Genomic DNA, 22,157 nt, shown 5'->3' with positions numbered 1-22,157 from the left:
AAACTATCTGAGAAAATGGTTAAATTTTAAGCGTCACTCTTACCGTTTCCGAGATATTGGCCAAAAAGTGGCCGATTTCCAGAGAATTAAGGAACCGTATCTCGGAAAACTGTAAGTCGCAGAGAGATCATATTGGTATTGATAAATTCCTAAGGAGATGGTAAATATTTTAGTACCAAATAGTAACCGGTGGCCACTGTCCAACTTGACACTGGTTTGGCCAATGACCATCAATTAATATCGGTACCAAAATGTTTACCATCCTCTTAGGTATTGATTAACACCAATATCGTCTCTCTATGACTTACCGTTCTCATAATATTGACCAAAAAATGACCGATTTCCAGATATTTAAGGAGCCATATCTCGGGAACTGTAAGTCATAGAGAGATGATATTTTGCGAGAAAGAGAAGAAGGTGCGGATAAAAATATTTACTTTTACATCTAGGAACAATGACAGTTATCTTTCCCGCTCCATCTCTCCATTCTTTTTAGTTCATTCTGGCAATACTCTTGGAGCATTTTCATCTGGTTTATTTACGAAAAATATTTCTGAGTCACTGATTGGATACGAAGGAAAGGACCCACACAAGAAACTTCCAAGATCTGCAATTGGAAAACACTTTTTACACAAAACTCAGCCACAATAGTCACACTTGTAAAGAACCTTGTAACGTCAATCGACAGAAACGAAACACCTGTTGAAACCATGGAATGGGAAAGAGATTCTGCAGAAATTAATACATGGCTTTGAATGACCAAATTTAAAATTTGTGGTCCTTCTTTCTTTATTGTGTTTTCATAAATCTATCGTTTTGTTATAATAATTTAATTTTAAAAATAAACATCATATTATTTTTTCTTGTTTAGTCTATCAAAATAGATATTTAGTTCCGGAACACGAAATAAAAATTTTTGAACACTCTGTGCATATAAGAATAAAAGTTTGTACACTTTGACACATATTAAACATGACAAGCATAGGCAGATTTAAGTTTCTTTTTCAAAAATGTCTGATTTCACAAAAATACCTACTTACTTTCGAACACCCTGTATTTTTGTACTAAGTTTATAATTTATCTATTTTGAAGAAATAGACAAGAAAAAATGTTTCTTGGAGTATACACATCCTTCTGCTATTTAACAAAATATTTAATAAATTTCTGTACCTCTAGTTGTGAAATGAAAAGTTTTAGTTTCATACTGGACTATGATCATTAGATAACACATGGTGTTAAAAAGATAATACGGGAGAAAAATAATATTTTGACTAAACTCTCGCATGGTGTGTTTGGCAACCACAAAATTATAATTATCAAACGAAATAATCTTAGTTGCGGAATATGATTTAATTGCAATATCTTAATTGAAATAGAATGTAATTAAATGTGTGTTAATTGAAATTAAATATTCTTGAAAACTCAGTTCTTATGTATCAGACTGGCAAATGCTGGTCGTATTCTTGTTTGAGTTTATCGTTCTATGCTTATGCTTCGACCCTGAGGGAATTGATGATGCTGTTAATGAACGAAATTGTGGAATGAAGAAAGTAGATGAAAAGGGAGAACCCGAAAAAACTATGTATAAAATGATTATCCACAATAAACTCTTCATAATGCAAGCTAGGATCCAACCATGGACCCCACTTGCTAGAAGTTAGTAATCTACCACTGAGTACTCATTGTAAACGATGGGAAATAGAATTTTCAGCATTAGTAATAGAGCTAAGCCCTTTTCATTTTGTTCTGTGAACACAATTTTTCAAAACCATTGTGCTTTTTGCTGATGTGCCAAATTCAACTATTTGCAATTCGTGTTCATTCTCGAAAACAATTGATTCACTGAAAAATTCTATGAATAATTAATAAAGGTTGATGGCTTCGTTCCAAATTTGCAATTATTGCATACCTAGTTTAATAGGCTGAATCTGGTCAAAACATGACGCACATATCGTCAGACACAACCAGTTTTTCTCCACATGCTACGTAGCGCCTTTATGTTCCCTTTTTTTAAAGTCTTGGTATGGTCGCGCCACAAGTTGACAAAATATTGAAACAGTCGAAATCTACGTCAAGAGACAACTGAGCCTAATAGAATTTTTTTCGAGCAAGTTTGTTTGTTCAAAACTTGAATGCACAATGGCAGTTAAATAGTTGTGATGCGTTTTCTCATACTGTCAGAATAACTACAATTTGATTATCGTTCGTTATAATTTATTATGTTTTCTTTACCTTAAAGAATATAACACGAAACTTTATATTTAAGACTTGAATAGTTGCATAAGTAAAAAGAACTGCAATCACTTTAAAAAAAACAATATTTCACTTTAGATCTCATGCTTCGACTAGCTTAAGCGTCTTAGGACACTATTTTGAATTATATTCGAATCAGTGTACGAGGTCATCTGAATAAACGTATTTTTGCTGACCAGATTCAATAATTTTGAACACACTTCGTGTAAGAATCGTACTTCAATTCTGGAAAACTTAACACAAAAATCTAAAGAGTTGTCAACATCCGAGACAGAGGAAAACTGACGGACTAACAAGGCTAAAAATTTAGTCTAGTAACAACTTAGACAACTAAAAGACAAATAATCTAGACTGAAAACTTAAATCTCGGCTTAAGAGAATAAAAAGACACTAGTCTAGTTTATTACTAGACGACAAAATTGTATTAGTGTAACTGCCTGAACTACAATAAGTGTATATAGATTAGTGATACTCGACATAAAACAATGTCAAACTACTATATATCATAATTACTGTCAAATTATACCTCAGACACACACATACAAAATACTCAACATTTAATTGACATTAAGTTCATTGCGTACCAGTGACATCCATGTGGATGTCATGAAAATGTATCCCTTTTTAAGGATCGTATTAATCCCGAAGATGATGAAATTTGTTAGTAAACACAAGGCAAGACTTAGTTCTACTATTTCTCCTTGGGTGACAGCACCTTACTGACAGAAAACACAAAAAAAATGTGTTGTTTCAGTAGACGGCAGGCCTAAGGGAGCATTCAATTACAACACACATGTGTTTGTTTTGACAATAAACAATTAGCAACTGCGAGAGCAAAACAGGAAAGTCTTTGTCTTTGATCTTCGGTCAGTGTTCCCAACCTGAAGCAGCATAAAATCCCTTTTGAATATCAGAATTTCCCTTTTTCAGTCCAAATGTTCAACAATGCAAATAGTTGTTTCTATCAGTAATGTGAATACTCTACTTACGCGTGCACAATAACTAAGCCGTATATATCGGTCTAGACAGTCTTTTAAGAGTAAATGAAACCGGTATTACAGCACCCACATAGAAAAATGATACCTGGATTGCAAAGGGTTAAGTATCTTTTACATTGAAATGATTTCTAGATAACCATATAATGTATATAAGATTACCAATGTTGATAAAGGTACTGACCATTCCACTAAACTTTCTCACTCCAGTTCTTTTAACTAAATCATGTTCTGTAATAGTTAAATATGAAACATTTTCTTGTGAAATAGAAATAAAATTCTGAGGACTTTTCGGAAAACTTCACCAAAAGATACTATCCCTCGAAGTAAAATATCCTTAGTATATTTTTCATAAGAAATTACTTATATCATTTGTTAGGGTTATTACTGAAATATTTTTTTCATAAAATTGCAACAATATTGCATGAGTCGTATTTTACAAAACTGTCATAAAACTCACCCCTAGGACTAAGCTGCTCCTTGTGGGTATTCTCATAGAAGTGCAACATTATAAGAATATTTTTGAAATATTTATTTATAAAAAATGAATACGTTATAGAGTTATTAATACGCCTTTTTTTTATTTGTGAAATATGAAAAACATCAGCTGAGCCATTTTTTCTAAAAAAGCGTCCGAAAAAACTCACACCTAAATATAAAATCCCGGTCATAGATTTTTTCAGAACAAATGAGTTGTGCCATATTGTTATGTTAATAGTGAAATATTTATTTAAAATATATGAACATAATAATCACCGGTGTCGTTTTCAAGAAAATTGTCCGAAAAAACTTACCATGACATGTAAACTACCCCTCGTAGATTTTTTTCAGGACAAATTATTTATGCCATATTGTCAGGATATTAATGATATATTTGTGTATTAAATACACACGCACCTGAGTCGTTTTTGAGAAATTCGTCCAAAAAACTAACCCCAAAAGCAATCTACTCCTTCTTCATTTTCGCAGAGGTCTCTGATTCGATTCAACTTACACCAAGAAGCCTTAGTGGTGGACAAACACCACATGCGTAGGTTTTCTCTGTATTCTCCTGTCTTCCTTCTTCATGTTTCGTCCGTCTCCTTCAACATCATCGCCTCCTTCAGACTATATGACATAATAGTGGAACATAAAACTCAAATTTCATTTCATTTTTCACAGTGAAATGACTTACACCACAGTATAGGGTTGTTATTGGAAAAATGATTTCTGGAAAATAAACAAAGTTGTTTCGGCCGTTTTTGAGTAAATCGCATTTTCTTCTTTTTTTTTAATTTTCGCCCTTCATTAAACTGCCTTTGTTTTTAGGAGTAGGAAGAACATGTGAAAAACGCTTTTGGGAAATTACATAAAAAACCTTAGGTTTAAAATTGTGTTGAGATTTGTTGAACGGTAAGGCCTGTAGGAAAGTGTACATCAGGACGAAAGAAGCGAAGAACGAGCAAATTGAGAGATGTCGAAATTTAACTTTTTCGGTATCTATGGACTATGAAACGTATTAATCAATTGAAATATTGAATTCGATTTTTTCACTATCACCAAACTTTCTTCTCTCTTTCACTGATTGAAAATAAAGAGGTAACTACAGACTTTAATAGTACTATACGACCTTGTCACCAACAGTTGTGGGTCTTTCTGTCCATTGGCGGAATTAAACAATCTGACACACACAACACATAAACACGAATCCATTCTTTTATATTCCAAGATTGTTTAATTGTTGAGTACACTAGTTAATTTGAATTTTACTGAAAAACATTGGAGTTGCTGCCAATATCATGTGATATTTTGTTTGTTTTTTTTTATTCCTAAAGTGGAATTTCTCTCTTTCTTTCAGCACCAGAAATTCAAACACAGTCAGTCTGCAGCATATTGAGTGACATGTTCTCACTAGGAATGGTCGTGTGTTCAATCTTCAATCAGGGGAAACCGTTAATTCAAGCCAATCATAGTGCTTCGACGTACCTGAAGCAACTCGAAGTTGTAAGTATTCTTTATTGTTAATTTGTATTTAGTAGTGAAGGATTAAATGGAACCAGGAAAAAAGTCACGCCTATGCTAAAATTAAGATTCATTTTCTTAAAGGTATACTTCCTATCCTTCTATGCTCAGACACTAGGTAACATCTCGATTTTTCCTGAGAGGATTTTCTGTATGAATAATATAGATGGTATATTCAAACAATTACTCACATCATCGTAATTCATCGGCTAGGTGACGTTACACACAAATATTATAATTCTTTAGATTAATTTAAAACATACTGCTTTAATATTAATAAAAAAATTGTCTACATGACTCACATCAGAATGCAATCAAACGTCTAAGTCTAACATTATGTAGAAAAATGCCTCTGTTAGAGGTGAACTGGAACCTAATGAATTCATACTCGTGCATTTAAACACAAAAGTATTGTAATGAAAGCGATTCAACAGTCAAGTAGTGCCTAGACGTTAGGCTCGGGTGGCCTGAAGCATAGACTGGACGGCCCTCATGTTACAAAACCCATAGTACGAGGGTGATTCAGAAAGTAATGCCTCCAAAGTGTTACCTTCATTTGTGTTTGACAGCACCAATACAGGTATCAGTGGAAGGCTTGCTGTGTCAGCTATAAATGGTGATATCATTTTTCAGCATAGTCCCCATTAGGGCAACACACTTGCGCTAACGCGAAACAAGTTTTTTCGTGCCACCACCGAAGAATTTTGGTGACTGCTGGCCGAACTGATGCTTCCACTTCCGCGTCATAACTGTAGCGTTGGCCCTTACGTTTGGGGAAGAGCCAGAATCGCAGGACGCAAGATATGGACTATAGGCAGGATGAGACAGAATGTCAACAACACTTTGCCAACAGATGGACAACTTTGAATTTTTTGGCGGGGAGAGGACGTGTGACGGTACTCCATCGACTGACGCTTCGTTTCTGGGTCGTAATGGTGTATCCAAGACTCGTTGTCGGTCCTGGGAGCAGAACCTTCTGCAGTCAGAAATTCAATGAATGCCCACTGTTTCAACCGGACTTCAGCATTGGATATCATGGATTGCTCCATTACTCTGGAACAAGAAGAGATAGGAAGGTGAAACAAGTGGCATTCTATATCTTAGACATCAATGCATTAATGATAAACAGTTCAGAATGTTTGCCGTACTATTGGCCAAGCATTGAGCCTTACTTTCCGAATCACCCTTGTAGGTTCTAGCCCCAGTAAAAGCCGTGATCGTTTCTACCTACTCCTGGTGGTTCTGTGTTAGTATACCTGTCGAACCCAGTAAAAATTCGAAGTCTAAGGAATTGTTTGATGAGAAATTGAAATACAGTTTTCACATTGCAAAAATAAAATAATTGAAAGTCATTAAAGTATTTAGTGGTAGCTACAAATATATAATGGTCCGGTTGAAAATGTACCGATAAGAAACGAAACTATCTCGGTAACCAATCGGGACAGTATCGTCCAATTCCATCTTTCTGGAAGAAAAGATCATTAACCTTGATACCAATACAAAGATAAAGCCTACTACGTCGCTAGAGCACCACCTACTCCGTTTGGTTGTTCATCAAACGTGAATGCAGTACACAAATTTACTCACTTTTTAAAATACTCTATATAACATTCGAGGCGTCACAAATCCACAAGCAGCGATATGCAGTATATATACATGTTTTGCCGTAGATTATCTAACTCTTCACTGGTATTTAAGTACACAACAGTCTTGTCTACCACCATAGAAAATAAGTACAGAAGTTCAAGCCGGGTGACCTAGGAAGACATTAAATAGGATTTCCCCATTTCAATCCAGTTGTTTTGCACGTGATTAGAAGGAAATTTCCTACATTATAGATATAATGTGGTGTAGTCACGTGTACACAGAAAAAAACGTATATGGCGTTCATAAAAGCGTAGGTTCCATGAGTAAATCCTGTACTTCTTGGACTTATAGCACGACCATATACAACATCCTGCAGAAAAAGTATATCTGAAAAAGTATGTTTTATAATACTGCCCATATAAGTGTTCCATTTATATGTACTTTCCATATGACTGTATTTAGAAGGTAAGGCTTTCATATACAGATTTGCGTATAAAACATATAGCTGGCGTATGTAACATATGTGTGAGTATGTAATATACGGAAGAGTGTTAAATGTCAGATATCCTGCAGCTGCATGACGTAATATCTAATCGGGGAAAAGGCAGAACGTATGTAGCATATGAACAATCTATGCTCTGTACATATTTCCGTAATAAACATATGGATTCCGTATATTTGTACAATCTACCGCAGTCCAGATAACGGATTTTTCTCAGTATAACTATTAAATCACACATATAAAGAGAGTATTATACTGTATGAGTCAGAAACATGGACATTACGCAAAAACGATTTAAAAGATTGGAAGCTTTCAAAATGTTGGTGTGGAGGAGAATGGAGATAATTAGCTTGGTCGAACGGAAAGCGAATAATAGGGTGTTAGAAATAGTGAGGGAGAAAAGAATAATTTTAGACATTATTAAGAATAGGAAGAGAAACTGGCTGGGACATTGGCTAAGAAAGAACTGTATTATAAGGGACGTTCTATAGAGTGTGGTGGCAGGAAAGAGAGGGGAAGGACGAAGGAGGCTACAACTGAAGACTATATAAAACAGAAAAATTATACATAAAGACGACGGGTTAGCGGAAGATCGTGGAGCATGGAAGCTTCTCAGTTGCGGTAACTGCCCTGACAATAATGGCAGAATACCTATGATAATGATGACAATGCTGATGCACAGTAGAAACAGGAAGATCCACTTTACTGACGTTTCTGATACAAGTCATGACACAAATTTCTAACAGGCTGTCAAAATGACTCGCTCTAAAGGTTGTAGAGAACTGTCTCTTACTCTGCATTGGGAAATCATAGGTAGAGCAGCAATGGGTTAACTGTCCATCAGATCACTAGGGATCTGGGCTGTGACAAGAAAACAGTGAAGAAATGGACTTACCGGCGTGAAGAAGGTGTTGAATATTTCACTTCTCGGCCAAGAACTGGAAGGTCTAAAGTGACAACTGCTTCTCAAGATCAAGCGTTAGTTACGGAAGTAAGGAACAGATCTCTATGTCACACATCTATCCTCTTGGACAAAGCCAGGGAATATAATTGTTCTTATCCTCGAAAATATGTTGTTGACTTTCTTAGAAAGAAACTTCACCGAACAGTAAGAGTATGTATTTATGCATGACAACAGTGCTGTTCACACTCCTCGCCAAACACGAAACTAGGTAAATGAACATCTGGAGCTAATATGTATAGAGATTATCCCTATATTTCCAGATTTGAACCCAATGGAACATCTGTGGGCCTATATGGTGCAAGAATGAGAAGAGAGGCGTCAGGCCAGAAATCAAGCATTTCTTCAAAATTGTGTTATGGAGCTGTGGCAACACTTTCCTGACATACTCTCCTATTACTTGAGACTTGTATCTAGTATTCCCTCTAGATTCCAAGACGTTATTGACTCTGGAGGTGACTACACGAATTAATGGTGTATTACTTGTATGTAAACATTTGTTTAAGTTCCATTTATTTATTATATTTTCCCTAGAAAAGACATTTGTTCTTCATCCTGTTTTGTTTGCTTACCTATTAGTTAACGTTAAAACACCAGAGAAGAGCAGTATATCTTCAAAAAGTATTTGTATATTTACTTGGAACATCTTTGAGAACGCATTTATTTATTTTTCTTGCTTGTATACCACTCCCAATATTACTTTCACTTCAGTTCATTAATGACTTTATTTCCCTTTTTCCTTCTGGTTGTTTAATTTCTGGTTTCAAGTATTATCTCAATTCAAATGAGTAAAGCAAATTATGTTTATTGTCACTTCTTTAGTTGAGTTCGGATTCGACAAAATTGTCGTATAATTTAATTTCTTCATTCTTCATATACTGTAGTAATAATTTAATATTAATTGAGGTTTACTTATCATGAGTCCACTCGATTAGTGAGAAATTATATTTTACCGAGCATTAACCTGGTAATTCTTAGACAATGACAAGTATATCACCCCCACAATAACAAGTCAATGCTTTCTATTGGTTAAAAAATAAACCAATGACAAGTTTGCTAAGAAGAGGTTTTGTTCCGTATAGGACATGAAATAATGTGAGGCAATACACTTGCTAAAATATACGAAATATTTCGAATTCATAATCTCTCATTATTACGTTCTTCAGGCTTTGTTGGAAAGAAAGAGAGAAGATGAAAGTGCAAAGATTTACAATAAACTTCTTAATATTTACTGCCATTGAAATTGTGTATACTTTATTTCTGGAAAAATTCAATGAACCAAGAATATTTTTAGTAGGTAACGTGTTTCTAATTTTTCGATTCGAACTTGAAAGGCATTGGCATTGGCGTATCGAAGAGTGAGCGAGTTGACGGAGTTGCAAACCTCCCACTGAGACTCCCACTTTTAGTTTTCTTAAATCTTGGAAAAGCAGCAATCATTGTGTGTAGAGAACTTTGGTCTTTCCTAAATTCATGTATGTTTCGCGCCATTCCGTTTACTACGATTACTGTAATTCAATTTCACTCGCTACGTTTTATCTATGTCACTGAGAAATTACCAAGAAAGAGTGCGGCCAACAAAGTATTAGCCTGGAGCCCCAATTTCATCTCCCCATGAATTTGCCCGAACGCGATTGCAGTCGATAGCTTCCGATGCGTAGAACACGCCTGTGAACGAACCAGAATGGTCAGATGCACCGTTTCTGCGATACCGCGTTCCAAAGGTGTGGGGTGCCACGAGATGGCGTCAGAATCGACTGTTTTCTTTATCGGATAATATGAAAGACCAGTGCGCGCAGCTTGGTGTTCAGATTGATTTCAGCGACTTCGACGTTACAGAGCCCATTCTGGTTAAGGCAAAAATGAAGCCGAGATATGGCAATCGAACTGAGCACTACATATTTGTGCTGGCGGACAAGGCGAAGGCAGGTAGAGCGGCAATCATTGCCTACTACTGTACGTGCTCCAGACTCGCACGTACAGTAGAATGTTGTTCACACGTGGCCACCATTATTTGGTACTTCTCTTACGGCCATAAGTATGAGTTTGTTCGGTTTGGTCATCGATTGTCCAATGCTTCTCTTTGCATTGAAAATGCTTCCGATCATGAGGATGTTTCTGATTGAGTTTCATGAACTTAAGTGCCACGTCGATCTTTACCTTGATGCTGGCGCTATCTGGTTTCATCCCACACCTTTGGAAAGCGATACCTCAGGAACGGTGTCTGACAACTCTGGTTCCTTCGCAGGCGTGTTCTACGCATCGGAAGTCTTCGAGTGTCTAAATTGCAATTTTTGTAATTATATAGAACATAATGACGCATTGTGACCTTGGGCATGCAAAATTTAGAGGACTTTATACCCTTTTGTACCCTCTATTCCACCCCTTGACTGAGGAACTGATCCCACCAAATTGCACTTTCTATATACTTACATTTTTGGTTAGAACGAAAATAAAATTTTCCCCATGGATTTTGAAAAATGAAATGAAATCTTTGAGTTTTACGTCCCACGTTTATACCGGTTAGGCTAAAGGAGACGGTCATTATGAGAAATGAATGAAATGGTGGAATGAAGAAAGTGAGAAACAGGAGAACCCCGAGAAAACCCACGCACACGGTGTTTGTCCACCACAAGATTACTTTGCCGGTGCTCGAACCAGGGACCCCACGCCTCAGAGGTAAGCCCTCTACCACTGAGCCACCCTGACCCCTCTTGTCGATAAACTGTTAGATGAGTACGACATCCATTGTTTTCTGAGACAAACTAAAATAAAAGGTTGGCGAAAGTATAGTAGTTTACGATAGCATGTTGCTCTTGCATAAACGGAACAATTACATCTCATGTAGATAGACAACTTTTACCCTACATTTGCTGCGTGCAGTTTCTAGAACACAAGAACAGGATATTTTAGACTAGCAAAAAAGGTAAGAAATACCGACAAGTGTTTTATTTTCTATTTCTTTCCTTTCCTTTGTTTTTTCCTTTTCTTTTCCTTTCTTTCTTTCTTTCCTTTTTTGCAATCGATGCAGCGTTCCAAGAATACCTTCCACCTCCTCTGTTAACTCTCTAATCAAACCGGAACTGATATAAATTAGACGTTTCCGGCTTAGACGATCGACATAAAACAAAAATGGTAACAGGTGTTGACTTCCTTTTAAATCGATTAGCCGTCTCAAGGAAACATACGAAAAACAGAATTGGTTGAATTTTTCTAATACTTTCGGTGTCAATATTGATTTACATAGGGCAAAACCTATAACAGAAACCTACGAGCGTTTTTCGGAGTGGATTCAGTGTTTGAAAAATAGGTTATATCTAATGCATTAATCATCCAATAAACCCGGAAGTTACAGAAACAAACCGTTTCCGGTTTCAAAGATTATCGCCATAGAACAAAAACAGTATTAGATAACAAGCCGGTTTTTGGAGTTGATTCAGAGTCTCAAGGAAATTTGCCACATCCAAGCGTAACACATTTTTAAAATCGGAAGTAGTTGAATTATTCTAGTACTTCTGGTTTAATATTGCACAAATTTATTGACATAGAGGAAAACGGCAAGATAAGAATCAGTTTAATGGAATAGATTCAGCATCTCAGGAATAAGTTCCATTTTCTCCATTAACTGTCTATTCAAACCGGAAGTGGTAGAAATCAACTGTTTCCGGATTCAACATTTGGCACCATAGAAAAAACTGTAATAGACAGCGACGAGCGTCTTTCTTGTAATAGATTCAGCGTTCAAAAATAGATTCCATCCTATCCGTGACCACTCTATTCAACCCGAAAGTGGTACGAGTAATCCTTTTCCGATTTCAGCCTTTATCCCCAAAGAACAAAAACGGCAACACACTCGATACTAGGTCTTTTGCAATCGATTTGCCCAGGCTTGCCAACGTACGATAATTTATCATGATCAATAGTGATAATTTATCATTAAGGCTTAATGCCGTATACGATAATGCCCTTACGATAATAGATTAATATGCGATAATTTTAGAACGAACATTTTTTTGCAGTCTCTGAATATGCAAATAAGGGAGCAACAGGATTGCGCACACTATAGATCCCGAATTGCGCACAGATCTCTGTTGGTCTTTCTGAACACAGATTTTTGCCCAACGTTGCCGCAATGCTAGATTTATAATCTGTGCGCAAAGAAGGTTTTCCTTCAGACTAGGATAGAAACAGAAATTAGAAATACAATTCATATTATATTGAGCTAGGTGAGAAATAAAATAAATATATAATATAATTTGGTCAGTAGATACAAGAAGTCATGATACCTCCAAATTTACAATCCAAATGTTAAAATTTTTCTTGTCTCATAATCTGAATCCGTTCGGAGTTCTAGTACCTATTTTTAGGTGCTAAAGTAGCGTCTTCATTATTCGATTAAAAAAGAACCAATAAAGCTTTTTACTTTTTTTTCAAGTCTAGAGGCACTGTAGAACACGTTACATATGGTTTCACGCCTTCCTGCGTCGAGACATAGGAGGTGATGACATCATAACTTTAATTTTTTTTTGTTAGGCCTATTTTCATTATTTTTTGGCGGGCTTACTTTCCCACCTAGAAGATTGAAATTTTGTACAAACATTCAATCCACCGAGTACTATTTATTAGATTTTTTCAGATCTCTGCGTTAGCACAAGGTGGATCCAGAGGGGCAAAAAGGTAGATAAAAGAGATTTTGTGGTTTAAAAAATCCCTTTTTTTCGCGATTTTCCCGCCTGAGATACATGATGGACGCATGTGAAGGGTCCGTTGAAAGGCATTTTTATTCTGTAGATAATAAAGGGCAAACTATGATTCTAGGATATATAGGGATGTATCAGGAAATGTTCTGCCTGAGATCAAGGTATTTTACAGTAATCTGGGGCATTGTGGGATTATTGATATTTTTCCCGCCCTGACTGTTCAAGATAAAAGCTTGAAATTTTGTACAGGTATTTAATACACCCCTTAGTGTTTTCCAGTTGAGTTTTAGATCTCTGCAATAACACAGTGGGGGTCCAGAAGGGCTCAAAAATTTAAAAAAAGAAATATTTTCAAAGAAAAATCCCGATTTCTCTCAAAATTTCCCGACTCAGGGACATGATAAGGAGATGTGAATGGTACCATTTGAAAGGTTGCTCTATTGTAAAAAGAAAACGAGGTATGAACCATGATCCTATGATAAATAGGGATGATGCTGTAGCCGCTTGACTGTAAGTCTCTAATTTACCTTAAAAAGCAGGAATCTATAAGGGTTAAGCATTTCATACTGCTTCAATATAATGTTATGTTTCTTTAAATCTTCCTTTTCTTGTGTATTGGTATATCCTTTTGCAATTGATCTTAATTTCAATTTTGTTTCTGATTGTATCTTCAACAAAGAAGAGATTACCTGATAAATATCTGGACCAAGTGAATAGAATTATTAATTGTAATGTTTGTGAAATGTTTCCGCCCTATTTTCGTTCGAGGAGCTACTGAGGGTTCTGAAGCCCATATTCTAGGTGGGAACCAATAAAACAAAGCAAACATTTATGATGACATTCTTAATGTTAATAATAATAATAATAATAATAATAATAATAATAATAATAATAATAATAATAATAATAATAATAATAATAATAATAATAATAATAATATAGTATGCATACTTTCCACTACTAGCCAAGTTTTAGGGAAAAATTGAAAATTGAAAAAGTGAATAATTTTCTCCATTGTCATAAAGTTTTGCTTTCGTAAATTTATTGAGGTCTGTCGTTAACGTCTGGTCATATAATAGGATACTCGTTACAATAATATGAGCGATACAATAAACTTAAATTACAATATTATTAGTATAATACAACGATGTGAGTAAACTACTTCCTCATACTAATTACACTGCATTCCAATATAATCCTTGTAAAATTACAAGATTTACTTATTAATAATATGGCATCTGTCAATATATATCTTAAATTACCTTCCTAAATCTAGTTAGAATATATAATTACAAACAGTATTATGTAGCTATCTACAAGTTTTATTACATACACTACGGCTATGCACAGTAAATGCTATCATTGTTCGTACCTAATGTTACTCGCACAAGTTAGGACAATAATCTTAGCTTCTTCATTTATAAATAGTAACTTTTCTCCATCATAACTGAACTCAACTTCTCTTTCAATCACTTACTGAAGCAGCCTCTGTAATATTTCTCGGAAGAACTGGTGTGAGATCTTTCTTTTTTTCGAATGCAATATATAGCTTCTCTATCCTTATGTGTTAATTCCTCTGTATTTTCTATATTAGCTCAATCCTAGTAATTTTATTCGGCCCTTGGTTCGGGTATTCCGCTGTTCTTTTCTTACAGATTTACATAACAGAAGAGAAAATATTTTCCATCTGACAACATTGCTTAATTTTTCTGTGCGCAATCCTGTATATAATGACAGCTTGTCAATGACTTATCAGGTAAAACTGATAAAACTGGAAAAGTGTGCGCAATCTCATTGCAGCCGCAAATAAATTGTAGATGTGCTTCAGATAATTATCAAACAAACACACTGAGGTTCTTAATGGTCATTCACGCTAAAATAAATCAATAATGATTTGAGAATTGGCAAATGGCAACCCTTCATCAAATCTTTATATTCGATTACGTTTACAAGGTGGAGGAAATATTGCTGTTGTTCAGAATAGTGTTAATAAGGAATTTTAGAAAATAGTGAGAACAGTGATGCCGATTTCAAGACCGAAATTGATTATTACTAGATAAGTTTATTATATATTATTACTACTATTAGTAATATTACACTTGTTTTTACAATTGTCACGTGCGTAACGAATATACGATATATATATATATATATATATATATATATATATATATATATATATATATATATATATATATATATATATATATATATATATATATATATATATATATATATATATTGTAATATACGCACGGAGAAAAATGCATAATCCAGTCGGCATATAAGTGCTGTTTTTACCAGGTTATGCGAGTCACCACAATAAGTAATATTGTTTCATCCGTAGTACGATCTACACCACCGTCCAGCGGAAATATTGTATTGTAGGACCACCACTTCAAATCTAGAATTAACGCCATAACCATTGCGATGGTGGTAACTTACGTATATAATGTTGTTACCACCTTCGTACGACTGTCCCCTCTTGGTTCTTTCTAAATCTGTGGCTCCCTACCGTACGAGAGTAAGAAGACGTCATATCATTCCGTGAGAAATAAAGAGAGGAAAGATGTTTTTAACACGAAATCCAGACGCCAAACTCCAGACTTGGCATGGTGTTCCCACCTGCTGTACTTTTATACATGAAATTACATTACTTAAGGAGCGCACCCGCGTAAATACGATGTATCCACCCGGAAATCCTAGTCCTTTTTTCTCAGTGCGATAATTTAAAAATCGAGAATCGACAATTTTGTTGTTTGAGGTTGATAACTCTGATCCAGTCTCTGAAGAAAATATTATCTGTATGTCTCCTCTATCTCTCTACTAAGACCGAAAATGGTAGAAATTTACTACTTAACAGTTTTTTTTTAAAATCCTTATCCTTGTATGGTAACCGGCAGTTATAGATCTGTTTCAGTATTTAATTCACATAGTCTGTGAAACGAAAGTCGGTTGTCTCAAGTCGCGCTAATACAGCTGCAACGGGACAGGCATAAATGAAACAATTCATTTGCATCGAATTTGAAATCGTGCCAACACGTAGAGAAATCTCATTTTCTGGGATTATTTTACATTAATTTTCTGAGTAGATAAAGGGAAGTTTCGTCAAAATTGGCAGCATACACTGAGAAAGATCCGTTATCTGGACAGCGAGATATTGTACAAATATACGGAATCCATATGTTTACTACATAAATCTCTACGGAACATACGTTATTCATATGCTATATACATATTGCCTTTTTCCCACTTAGATGTTACATGAGGCCGCTGCAGGGTGTCTGACCTCTAACAGTGTTTCGTATATAACATACTTATATTTATGATATGTCAGATATATGTTTATACGTCCATCTGTATGTGGGATCCTTACCATCAATATACAGTTCTTTCTTTCATACGGAAAGTACGTATAGATGGAACACTTACATATACGGAAAGTACGTATAAATAGAACACTTATACGGAAAGTACGTATAAATAGAACACTTATACGGAAAGTACGTATAGATAGAACACTTATACAGAAAGTACGTAGAAAACATACGTTTTCAGTTATATGTGTACTGCAGGGTGTTGCATAGGGTTGTACGTTAAGTCCAAAAACTATAGAATTTAAGCCCACGCTTTAATGTACGCCACACACGTTTTTTATTTCTGTGTATTTGTGATTTTTCACATGTTTATTATTTTATTAACTCCAACAAAATACTCTATGATAGGGAAGTAGGCTAATGACGCTTCAAGAAACGTGAAATCAGTTTTAATTGTCAAATTTTGTTGTTTAAAAGTGCATATTAGAGGGAAAGTGATTTCCGCAGAAACTTGTGAATCTCAAAGACACAAGCAGCAAGAAACGTTTAGAGTTTTAAAAAATGAACGGAAAAAAGTAAATTACTACACGAGGAACTGACAATTTCTAAATCCTCCCTCACAGAATAATTGAAGAATGAAGTTTGTCTAGTTTCGTTAAGTTCAGTAGAACATTATTGCGCAAAAGCGTGACGAAAATACTCAATTTTGACAACAAGATGTGTTTGTTTTCATCAACAATTACGGTAGTCTCTCTTGTAATTAAAGAAAACATTTATTAGGAATTTAGAAGATCCAGATTTACGAATAATTACACTTAAATATCGAAAACAATAAGTAACGTATAACGGTATCACTTTTGAAATTTTATAAATTTTGAGAATTTTGCAATTAGCATAGTTAGTGGGAAAAAGAGCACAATGGAAATATCTGTCTTTCAAGATGGGATTTTGTAAGGTTGCAGGCTGGCAACACTGAAATTGGGAGCAATGTTTCTTCCAGACACGTTTTTTGGGGGGGGAATTGTCCTAACGTAGCTCTGAGAGTGCGTACCCGGACAAGACCAAAATAATACGTCTATGATATAATAATAAATAAAATAGTACCAGCAGTGACCCCGGAATATTACGTGTGTCCCCGGAACATTTTTTTCTGGAAGAACGACTGATTGTGACGGTGGCGCTTTTGCCACGACGACATGGCGGCACATTCATAGTGCACAAAAAGGTCCTTTGTGGCAGGTGTGAGAAATTTTTATGCAACTCTTTTATACCCAGTAACATATAATAAGATCCATAGTGTGTGTAACTCATGGAGCAGGTGGTTTTGAAAGAAAGTTTAAGTTTATCAAAACCGGAATATTATCTATATACTCCGAGTAGCTTAGAACATTACGCACGTGTTCAGGTGCTTACTAGATCTACCTAATATTATTGCAACTAAAAGATCGAAATGAACTTTTTCATGTGGTAAATTCTGACCTTCCTGTAATTTAATAAAATAATTTGTTTTGCGTCGTGGTACGCAATATCAGTAAATACATGTATTTTAATTTTTCCGTGTTTGTGAAAATCTGTTTTGAGAGCCACAATGGAAGAGAAGCTACAAAAATAGCTCTCAATAAAAATTGGCAGTGGTTTGCATGCTGATGATATAAAAACCAAACGTAATTGTCTCTGGAGTTTCATTGAACTGAAAAATAAAATAAAAACAAAAAGCAAAACAATCGTGACTGGCTCATGGGGTTCTCATTAAATGCAATGGTAACTAAAAACAACGACAGCATACATACATGTTCGGGTTATTGATTTCATTAAACTCGACAATCCATGAAAAAAACAATTCTATGAATAATTTTCCATTCTTTTAATGGTAAAATTCAGGCATGACTTTTTTTTCTTCCTTTCTTCATTCAACCAAACAAGTATCCAAAGTTACACGAAAAACTGAAGTCATAGACAACAATGTAATGTATTATAATATTGAACTGAACCAGTAGAATATCATATTTCAAAGAAATAAAAATATGAATAACTTTAAAATGTTAATAAAATATAACACAGTAGCCTTTCGCTAACCTGCCCTCTCAGTAATCCGGCCGTCAAAGTGGGTTTCTTTATTCGTAATCTTCTTCCTTTACATTGCTGTTACCACTAAGATATGTAATGATTCCATGCTCACAATTTGTGAAATTTTAAAATTGTACTTGAGATTTTGAAAGAAAGTGATCGTCGAGAATTGGTGAGTTCAGTCATTTAAATATTTATTTCTTTATTTATTACCCGAAATGCCCGTTCTTTGGCGGGTAGAGTACGTTTATGGAAAATAGTTGAAATCCGTTCTCCCTTATGAAACATATTTCAATGAAAGTGTAATGGCAAAGTCCACAAGATATTACTTTTTGTATAAATTTAGAAACACGCCACTTTTAAATGATATAAAAACTGCTTTTATATCGTCATCTACATCTTCTATTATGGCATGTACATTTAGAACAATAATATCTTACCACCGACCCTTAATAGTAGTAAAAAAAATCATTAACAAATTCGACCCGTTTAATTTCTCATATTATTCGTTTGTGAACGAAAACCCTGTTATTAGTTGGTGATTTTTATTTAGTTCCCCGCTAAAGAACATGAAATTTTCGGACTGCATTGCTCTCTTTCTTTCCCGTCTAACTTCTTGAACTTCTGTTAGATCCATCCTACATTTCTTTAACGCACTCGTTACGGATTTTAACGCGCCTGCCCTAAGTTCTTATATTCCATGTTCAGAATCTTTGGTCAATTCACTTTGCTGAGGTCAGTAGCTTACGCAGGAATTTATTTCGGGACAGGTCCAAACTCAATATGAAAGTATTTTATATTAAAATTCCTAAACATTACCCCTAAAATTAGGCTAAATTTACACAAAAGTCGAAATTTCACTGGGTCCGGACGCACAGGACCCACTCTTTGCGTACGTCCCTGGCTGAGGTCGTGCCAAGTTAACAGTCCTAGTTTGAGACTTCTGTGAATCTTCCTGAACAAGTACCTATTTTTTACAGGATGAGGTTTATAACCTTACGTCAAATCCCCAAGCTGGAGGACCATCCGTTGTTATCTGTACACGATTGCTTATTCAATATATTCGTAGCTAACCTCTGTATCTAGATGCCTTCTCCTCCATCCGCAACCTGAGGACGCACCATGCCGTGGTAACAGGAAACTACCAAAAAGGAGGAATGACTTAGTGGTAGAGAATTTGCCTGTGATGCAAGAAGTCCCTGATTCAATCCCAGGTCATATGAGCTTGTGGTAGACAACATCGTGTTCGTTTTTAAATAAAACTCTGCAAAGTTTATACCGTTTACCAAACATTGTTAGTCATCAAGTCTAGGAGGCTCAGGTGAGAAGGTCATATAGCCAGAAAGGAAGAAAGTAAGAACGCTTTCAAAGTTTTACTAACTTGAAACCCAATCGGAATACAACTATTAAGAAGACCTAGGTGCAGATGGGAGAACAATATTAAGATGGATCTCGCAGAAACAGAAATACAAAGTAGAAAATGGATCCAGCTGGCTAAGGACAGAAGTCAGTGGAGAGCTTTTGTGAACGCGGCATTGAAGCTCCGGATTCCATAGGCCATAGAGTTTGTTAGTGAGATAAGTTTAAATAACTATTAGAAATGGAAATATTTATGGAGTTGTGTTCAACCCGAAGACTAATTTTGCGAAAGGAATTTTTGATTATTACATTTTGTGTTAACTGCAATATGAATGCATTAATCAGATTCTGTAGTTAGATAAGTATATTAAGGATGTAGTTAAAATTGTGTATCAACAAAATTAATTAATTTGTAACTTTGTGAGTATTCAGCTTACTTTTACCACACAGAAATGCTATGTATTAGGAACTTGTTATTGCCATTTTCGTTTTTAGGAGGGTCGATTTAGTTGAAATGGTCAAGTTTCATTTACGTGGAAGTTAAAAAATGTATGTTTCTTAGCTAATGTAATTGAGCATTAGGAGTGTGGTAGAAGACAGCATATTATCAGTGCTGTGTTACATGTATCGTTAGATATTGTGCAGAATTATAGTGCAGTTCAAACCGGACAAAATACGTGCGTAGATTCAGGATCGGGTCGACCTTAACCGACACTGAGAGGAACTTACCCATCTAAATCTGCCAATGACATAAAAGCAGATTCGCAGATCAGTAGAAATCGCCTAGAAGTGTTTGGAAAATGCGGGAACGTACTATTGCGTCACAAGAACAAAGTCTCTGCTTACAAAACCACAAATGACAACACTTTCGGAACCATGTTGCATTATCCTATGAAAGCCGATTTTGGCAGTTCCAAGAAGCGGTCGACAGTGGTTGTGGGAGAGATTAGCAGATCGCGATTCATCACAATTCTACCATCCAATAAGGAAATACTCGTAAGACTCCTAAAAAATCAACAGTTTCTTGAGACATTCTGTGACGAATAGCACACCTGACACAGAATGTCATCGATGATTTACAGAATTCCAAGCCTTGTAGGGTTTAAGATTTATGAACTTCCGAAGCATTCCGCCCAATACTGACTCCAGTATCAGAAATGGTAATTTACTTGTATTGCCACAAGTTGATTTATCATGTGTCTATAGCCCTCCTATACTTATGTCAGGATAATATATATGTGCAAACTTATATGCTTAGTATATAATGAGCAACAAAGGAAGTTGTGTGAATGAAATAAAAGTTTTCCCTGTAATTTCTGAAAAACTAAAACTCACTGTGTGAAGTGAAATGTCCTACTGGATAGACAAATTATGTAAATCGATAAATACTTAATAATTAGTTTTCTTTTAATTATTTTCAGCTGGAAGAACAACTTCACAATGTATTACCTAAGGTGCCCGTACCCTTACAAGAAGCTGTGGTTCGGTTGCTCAGTAGAGACACAAGGCAGCGCCCTACAGCACAACTCCTCTCGCTAATCAAGTATTTCAGGTAAGTTGATCAGTTATTTCTACTTTTGCCTCATATATATATCGGGCACCCACAGACAGCACACAGACCCACAGACCCACAGAGCACTATTATTCAGGTTGAAATAAAAAGAAAATGCTATATAATCATACACCTTCCAGGAACTTCTTCAGTTGCTGTGGGGACTCACTATGTGGCAACGTGATATATTAACTTAGAACCAGTAGCATTGCTCTATAAACCCATCAAGCAGTTGCATCGATTGTTAATCTAATAAATGGTGCTGGCGCTTAAATTTATAGGCTTTAACTTCCATCTGCAAAGAATCGATGTAACAGTTTGATGGATTAGTATATATTCTCAGTGGTTCTTTACCTGAAACGTTGCAACATAGTGAAATTCGCATCTTCAGACGAGGGCTCAAATGAATGTTATATTTTCAATGTTTTAAATGGTTTGAATTTTTTTTTTTGTTTTAGTCCTAATATAACACCAAGATTATGAAAGAAAGTACCTACTATTAATGTTGTCTTTGAACAATCAGGGCTTGAACACGATGCATATGACAGGTTGGTGTGTGATCATCATGCAATGTCAACACTCACAGAATTGGTTGTTCCTCCCACTCTACCTTACCTCCAAGGGAACTGGATCATAGAACAATGCCACTAGTCCTTTAATTGTTGTATTTCTATAAAAACCATTTCATTTTTTGATATGCTTAATTAACCTGATATCTTAATACAGACATCCTAATTGAATTGCACCGTGACAGTGAATCAAACTGTATATTGACTAGTTGATTTGTGTTTAACGTTCTGTTTCAGCATCGATACGAACAAGATGGGATTTACTGCACAAAGTCATTCTTGTTACGAATTTCC

The 22,157-nt window shown here is 35.4% G+C and overlaps 1 protein-coding gene across 7 annotated transcripts in view; it reads left to right on the top strand.

Moving 5' to 3' along the window:
- Window positions 1–22,157, top strand: part of bma (SCY1-like protein bma) — a 751,115-nt gene that overhangs the window by 512,321 nt on the left and 216,637 nt on the right. For all 7 annotated transcript variants that reach the window (XR_014128907.1, XM_081744332.1, XM_081744329.1 and 4 more), the window contains exons 6-7: window positions 5,086–5,231; window positions 21,164–21,294. Coding sequence is in view for 6 of the 7 variants with exons in the window: in XM_081744332.1 (XP_081600458.1) it covers window positions 5,086–5,231; window positions 21,164–21,294 (277 nt within the window). In the remaining variant the exon portion in view is untranslated. The remainder of the gene's footprint in view (window positions 1–5,085; window positions 5,232–21,163; window positions 21,295–22,157) is intronic.

Source organism: Thermobia domestica, chromosome 17 (assembly GCF_964235325.1).
Source record: "Thermobia domestica chromosome 17, izTheDome1.hap1.1, whole genome shotgun sequence".
NCBI classification, from domain to species: domain Eukaryota; kingdom Metazoa; phylum Arthropoda; class Insecta; order Zygentoma; family Lepismatidae; genus Thermobia; species Thermobia domestica.
Note: the sequence above shows the minus strand (reverse complement) of the source record. Positions and strands in the feature narration are given on the sequence as shown.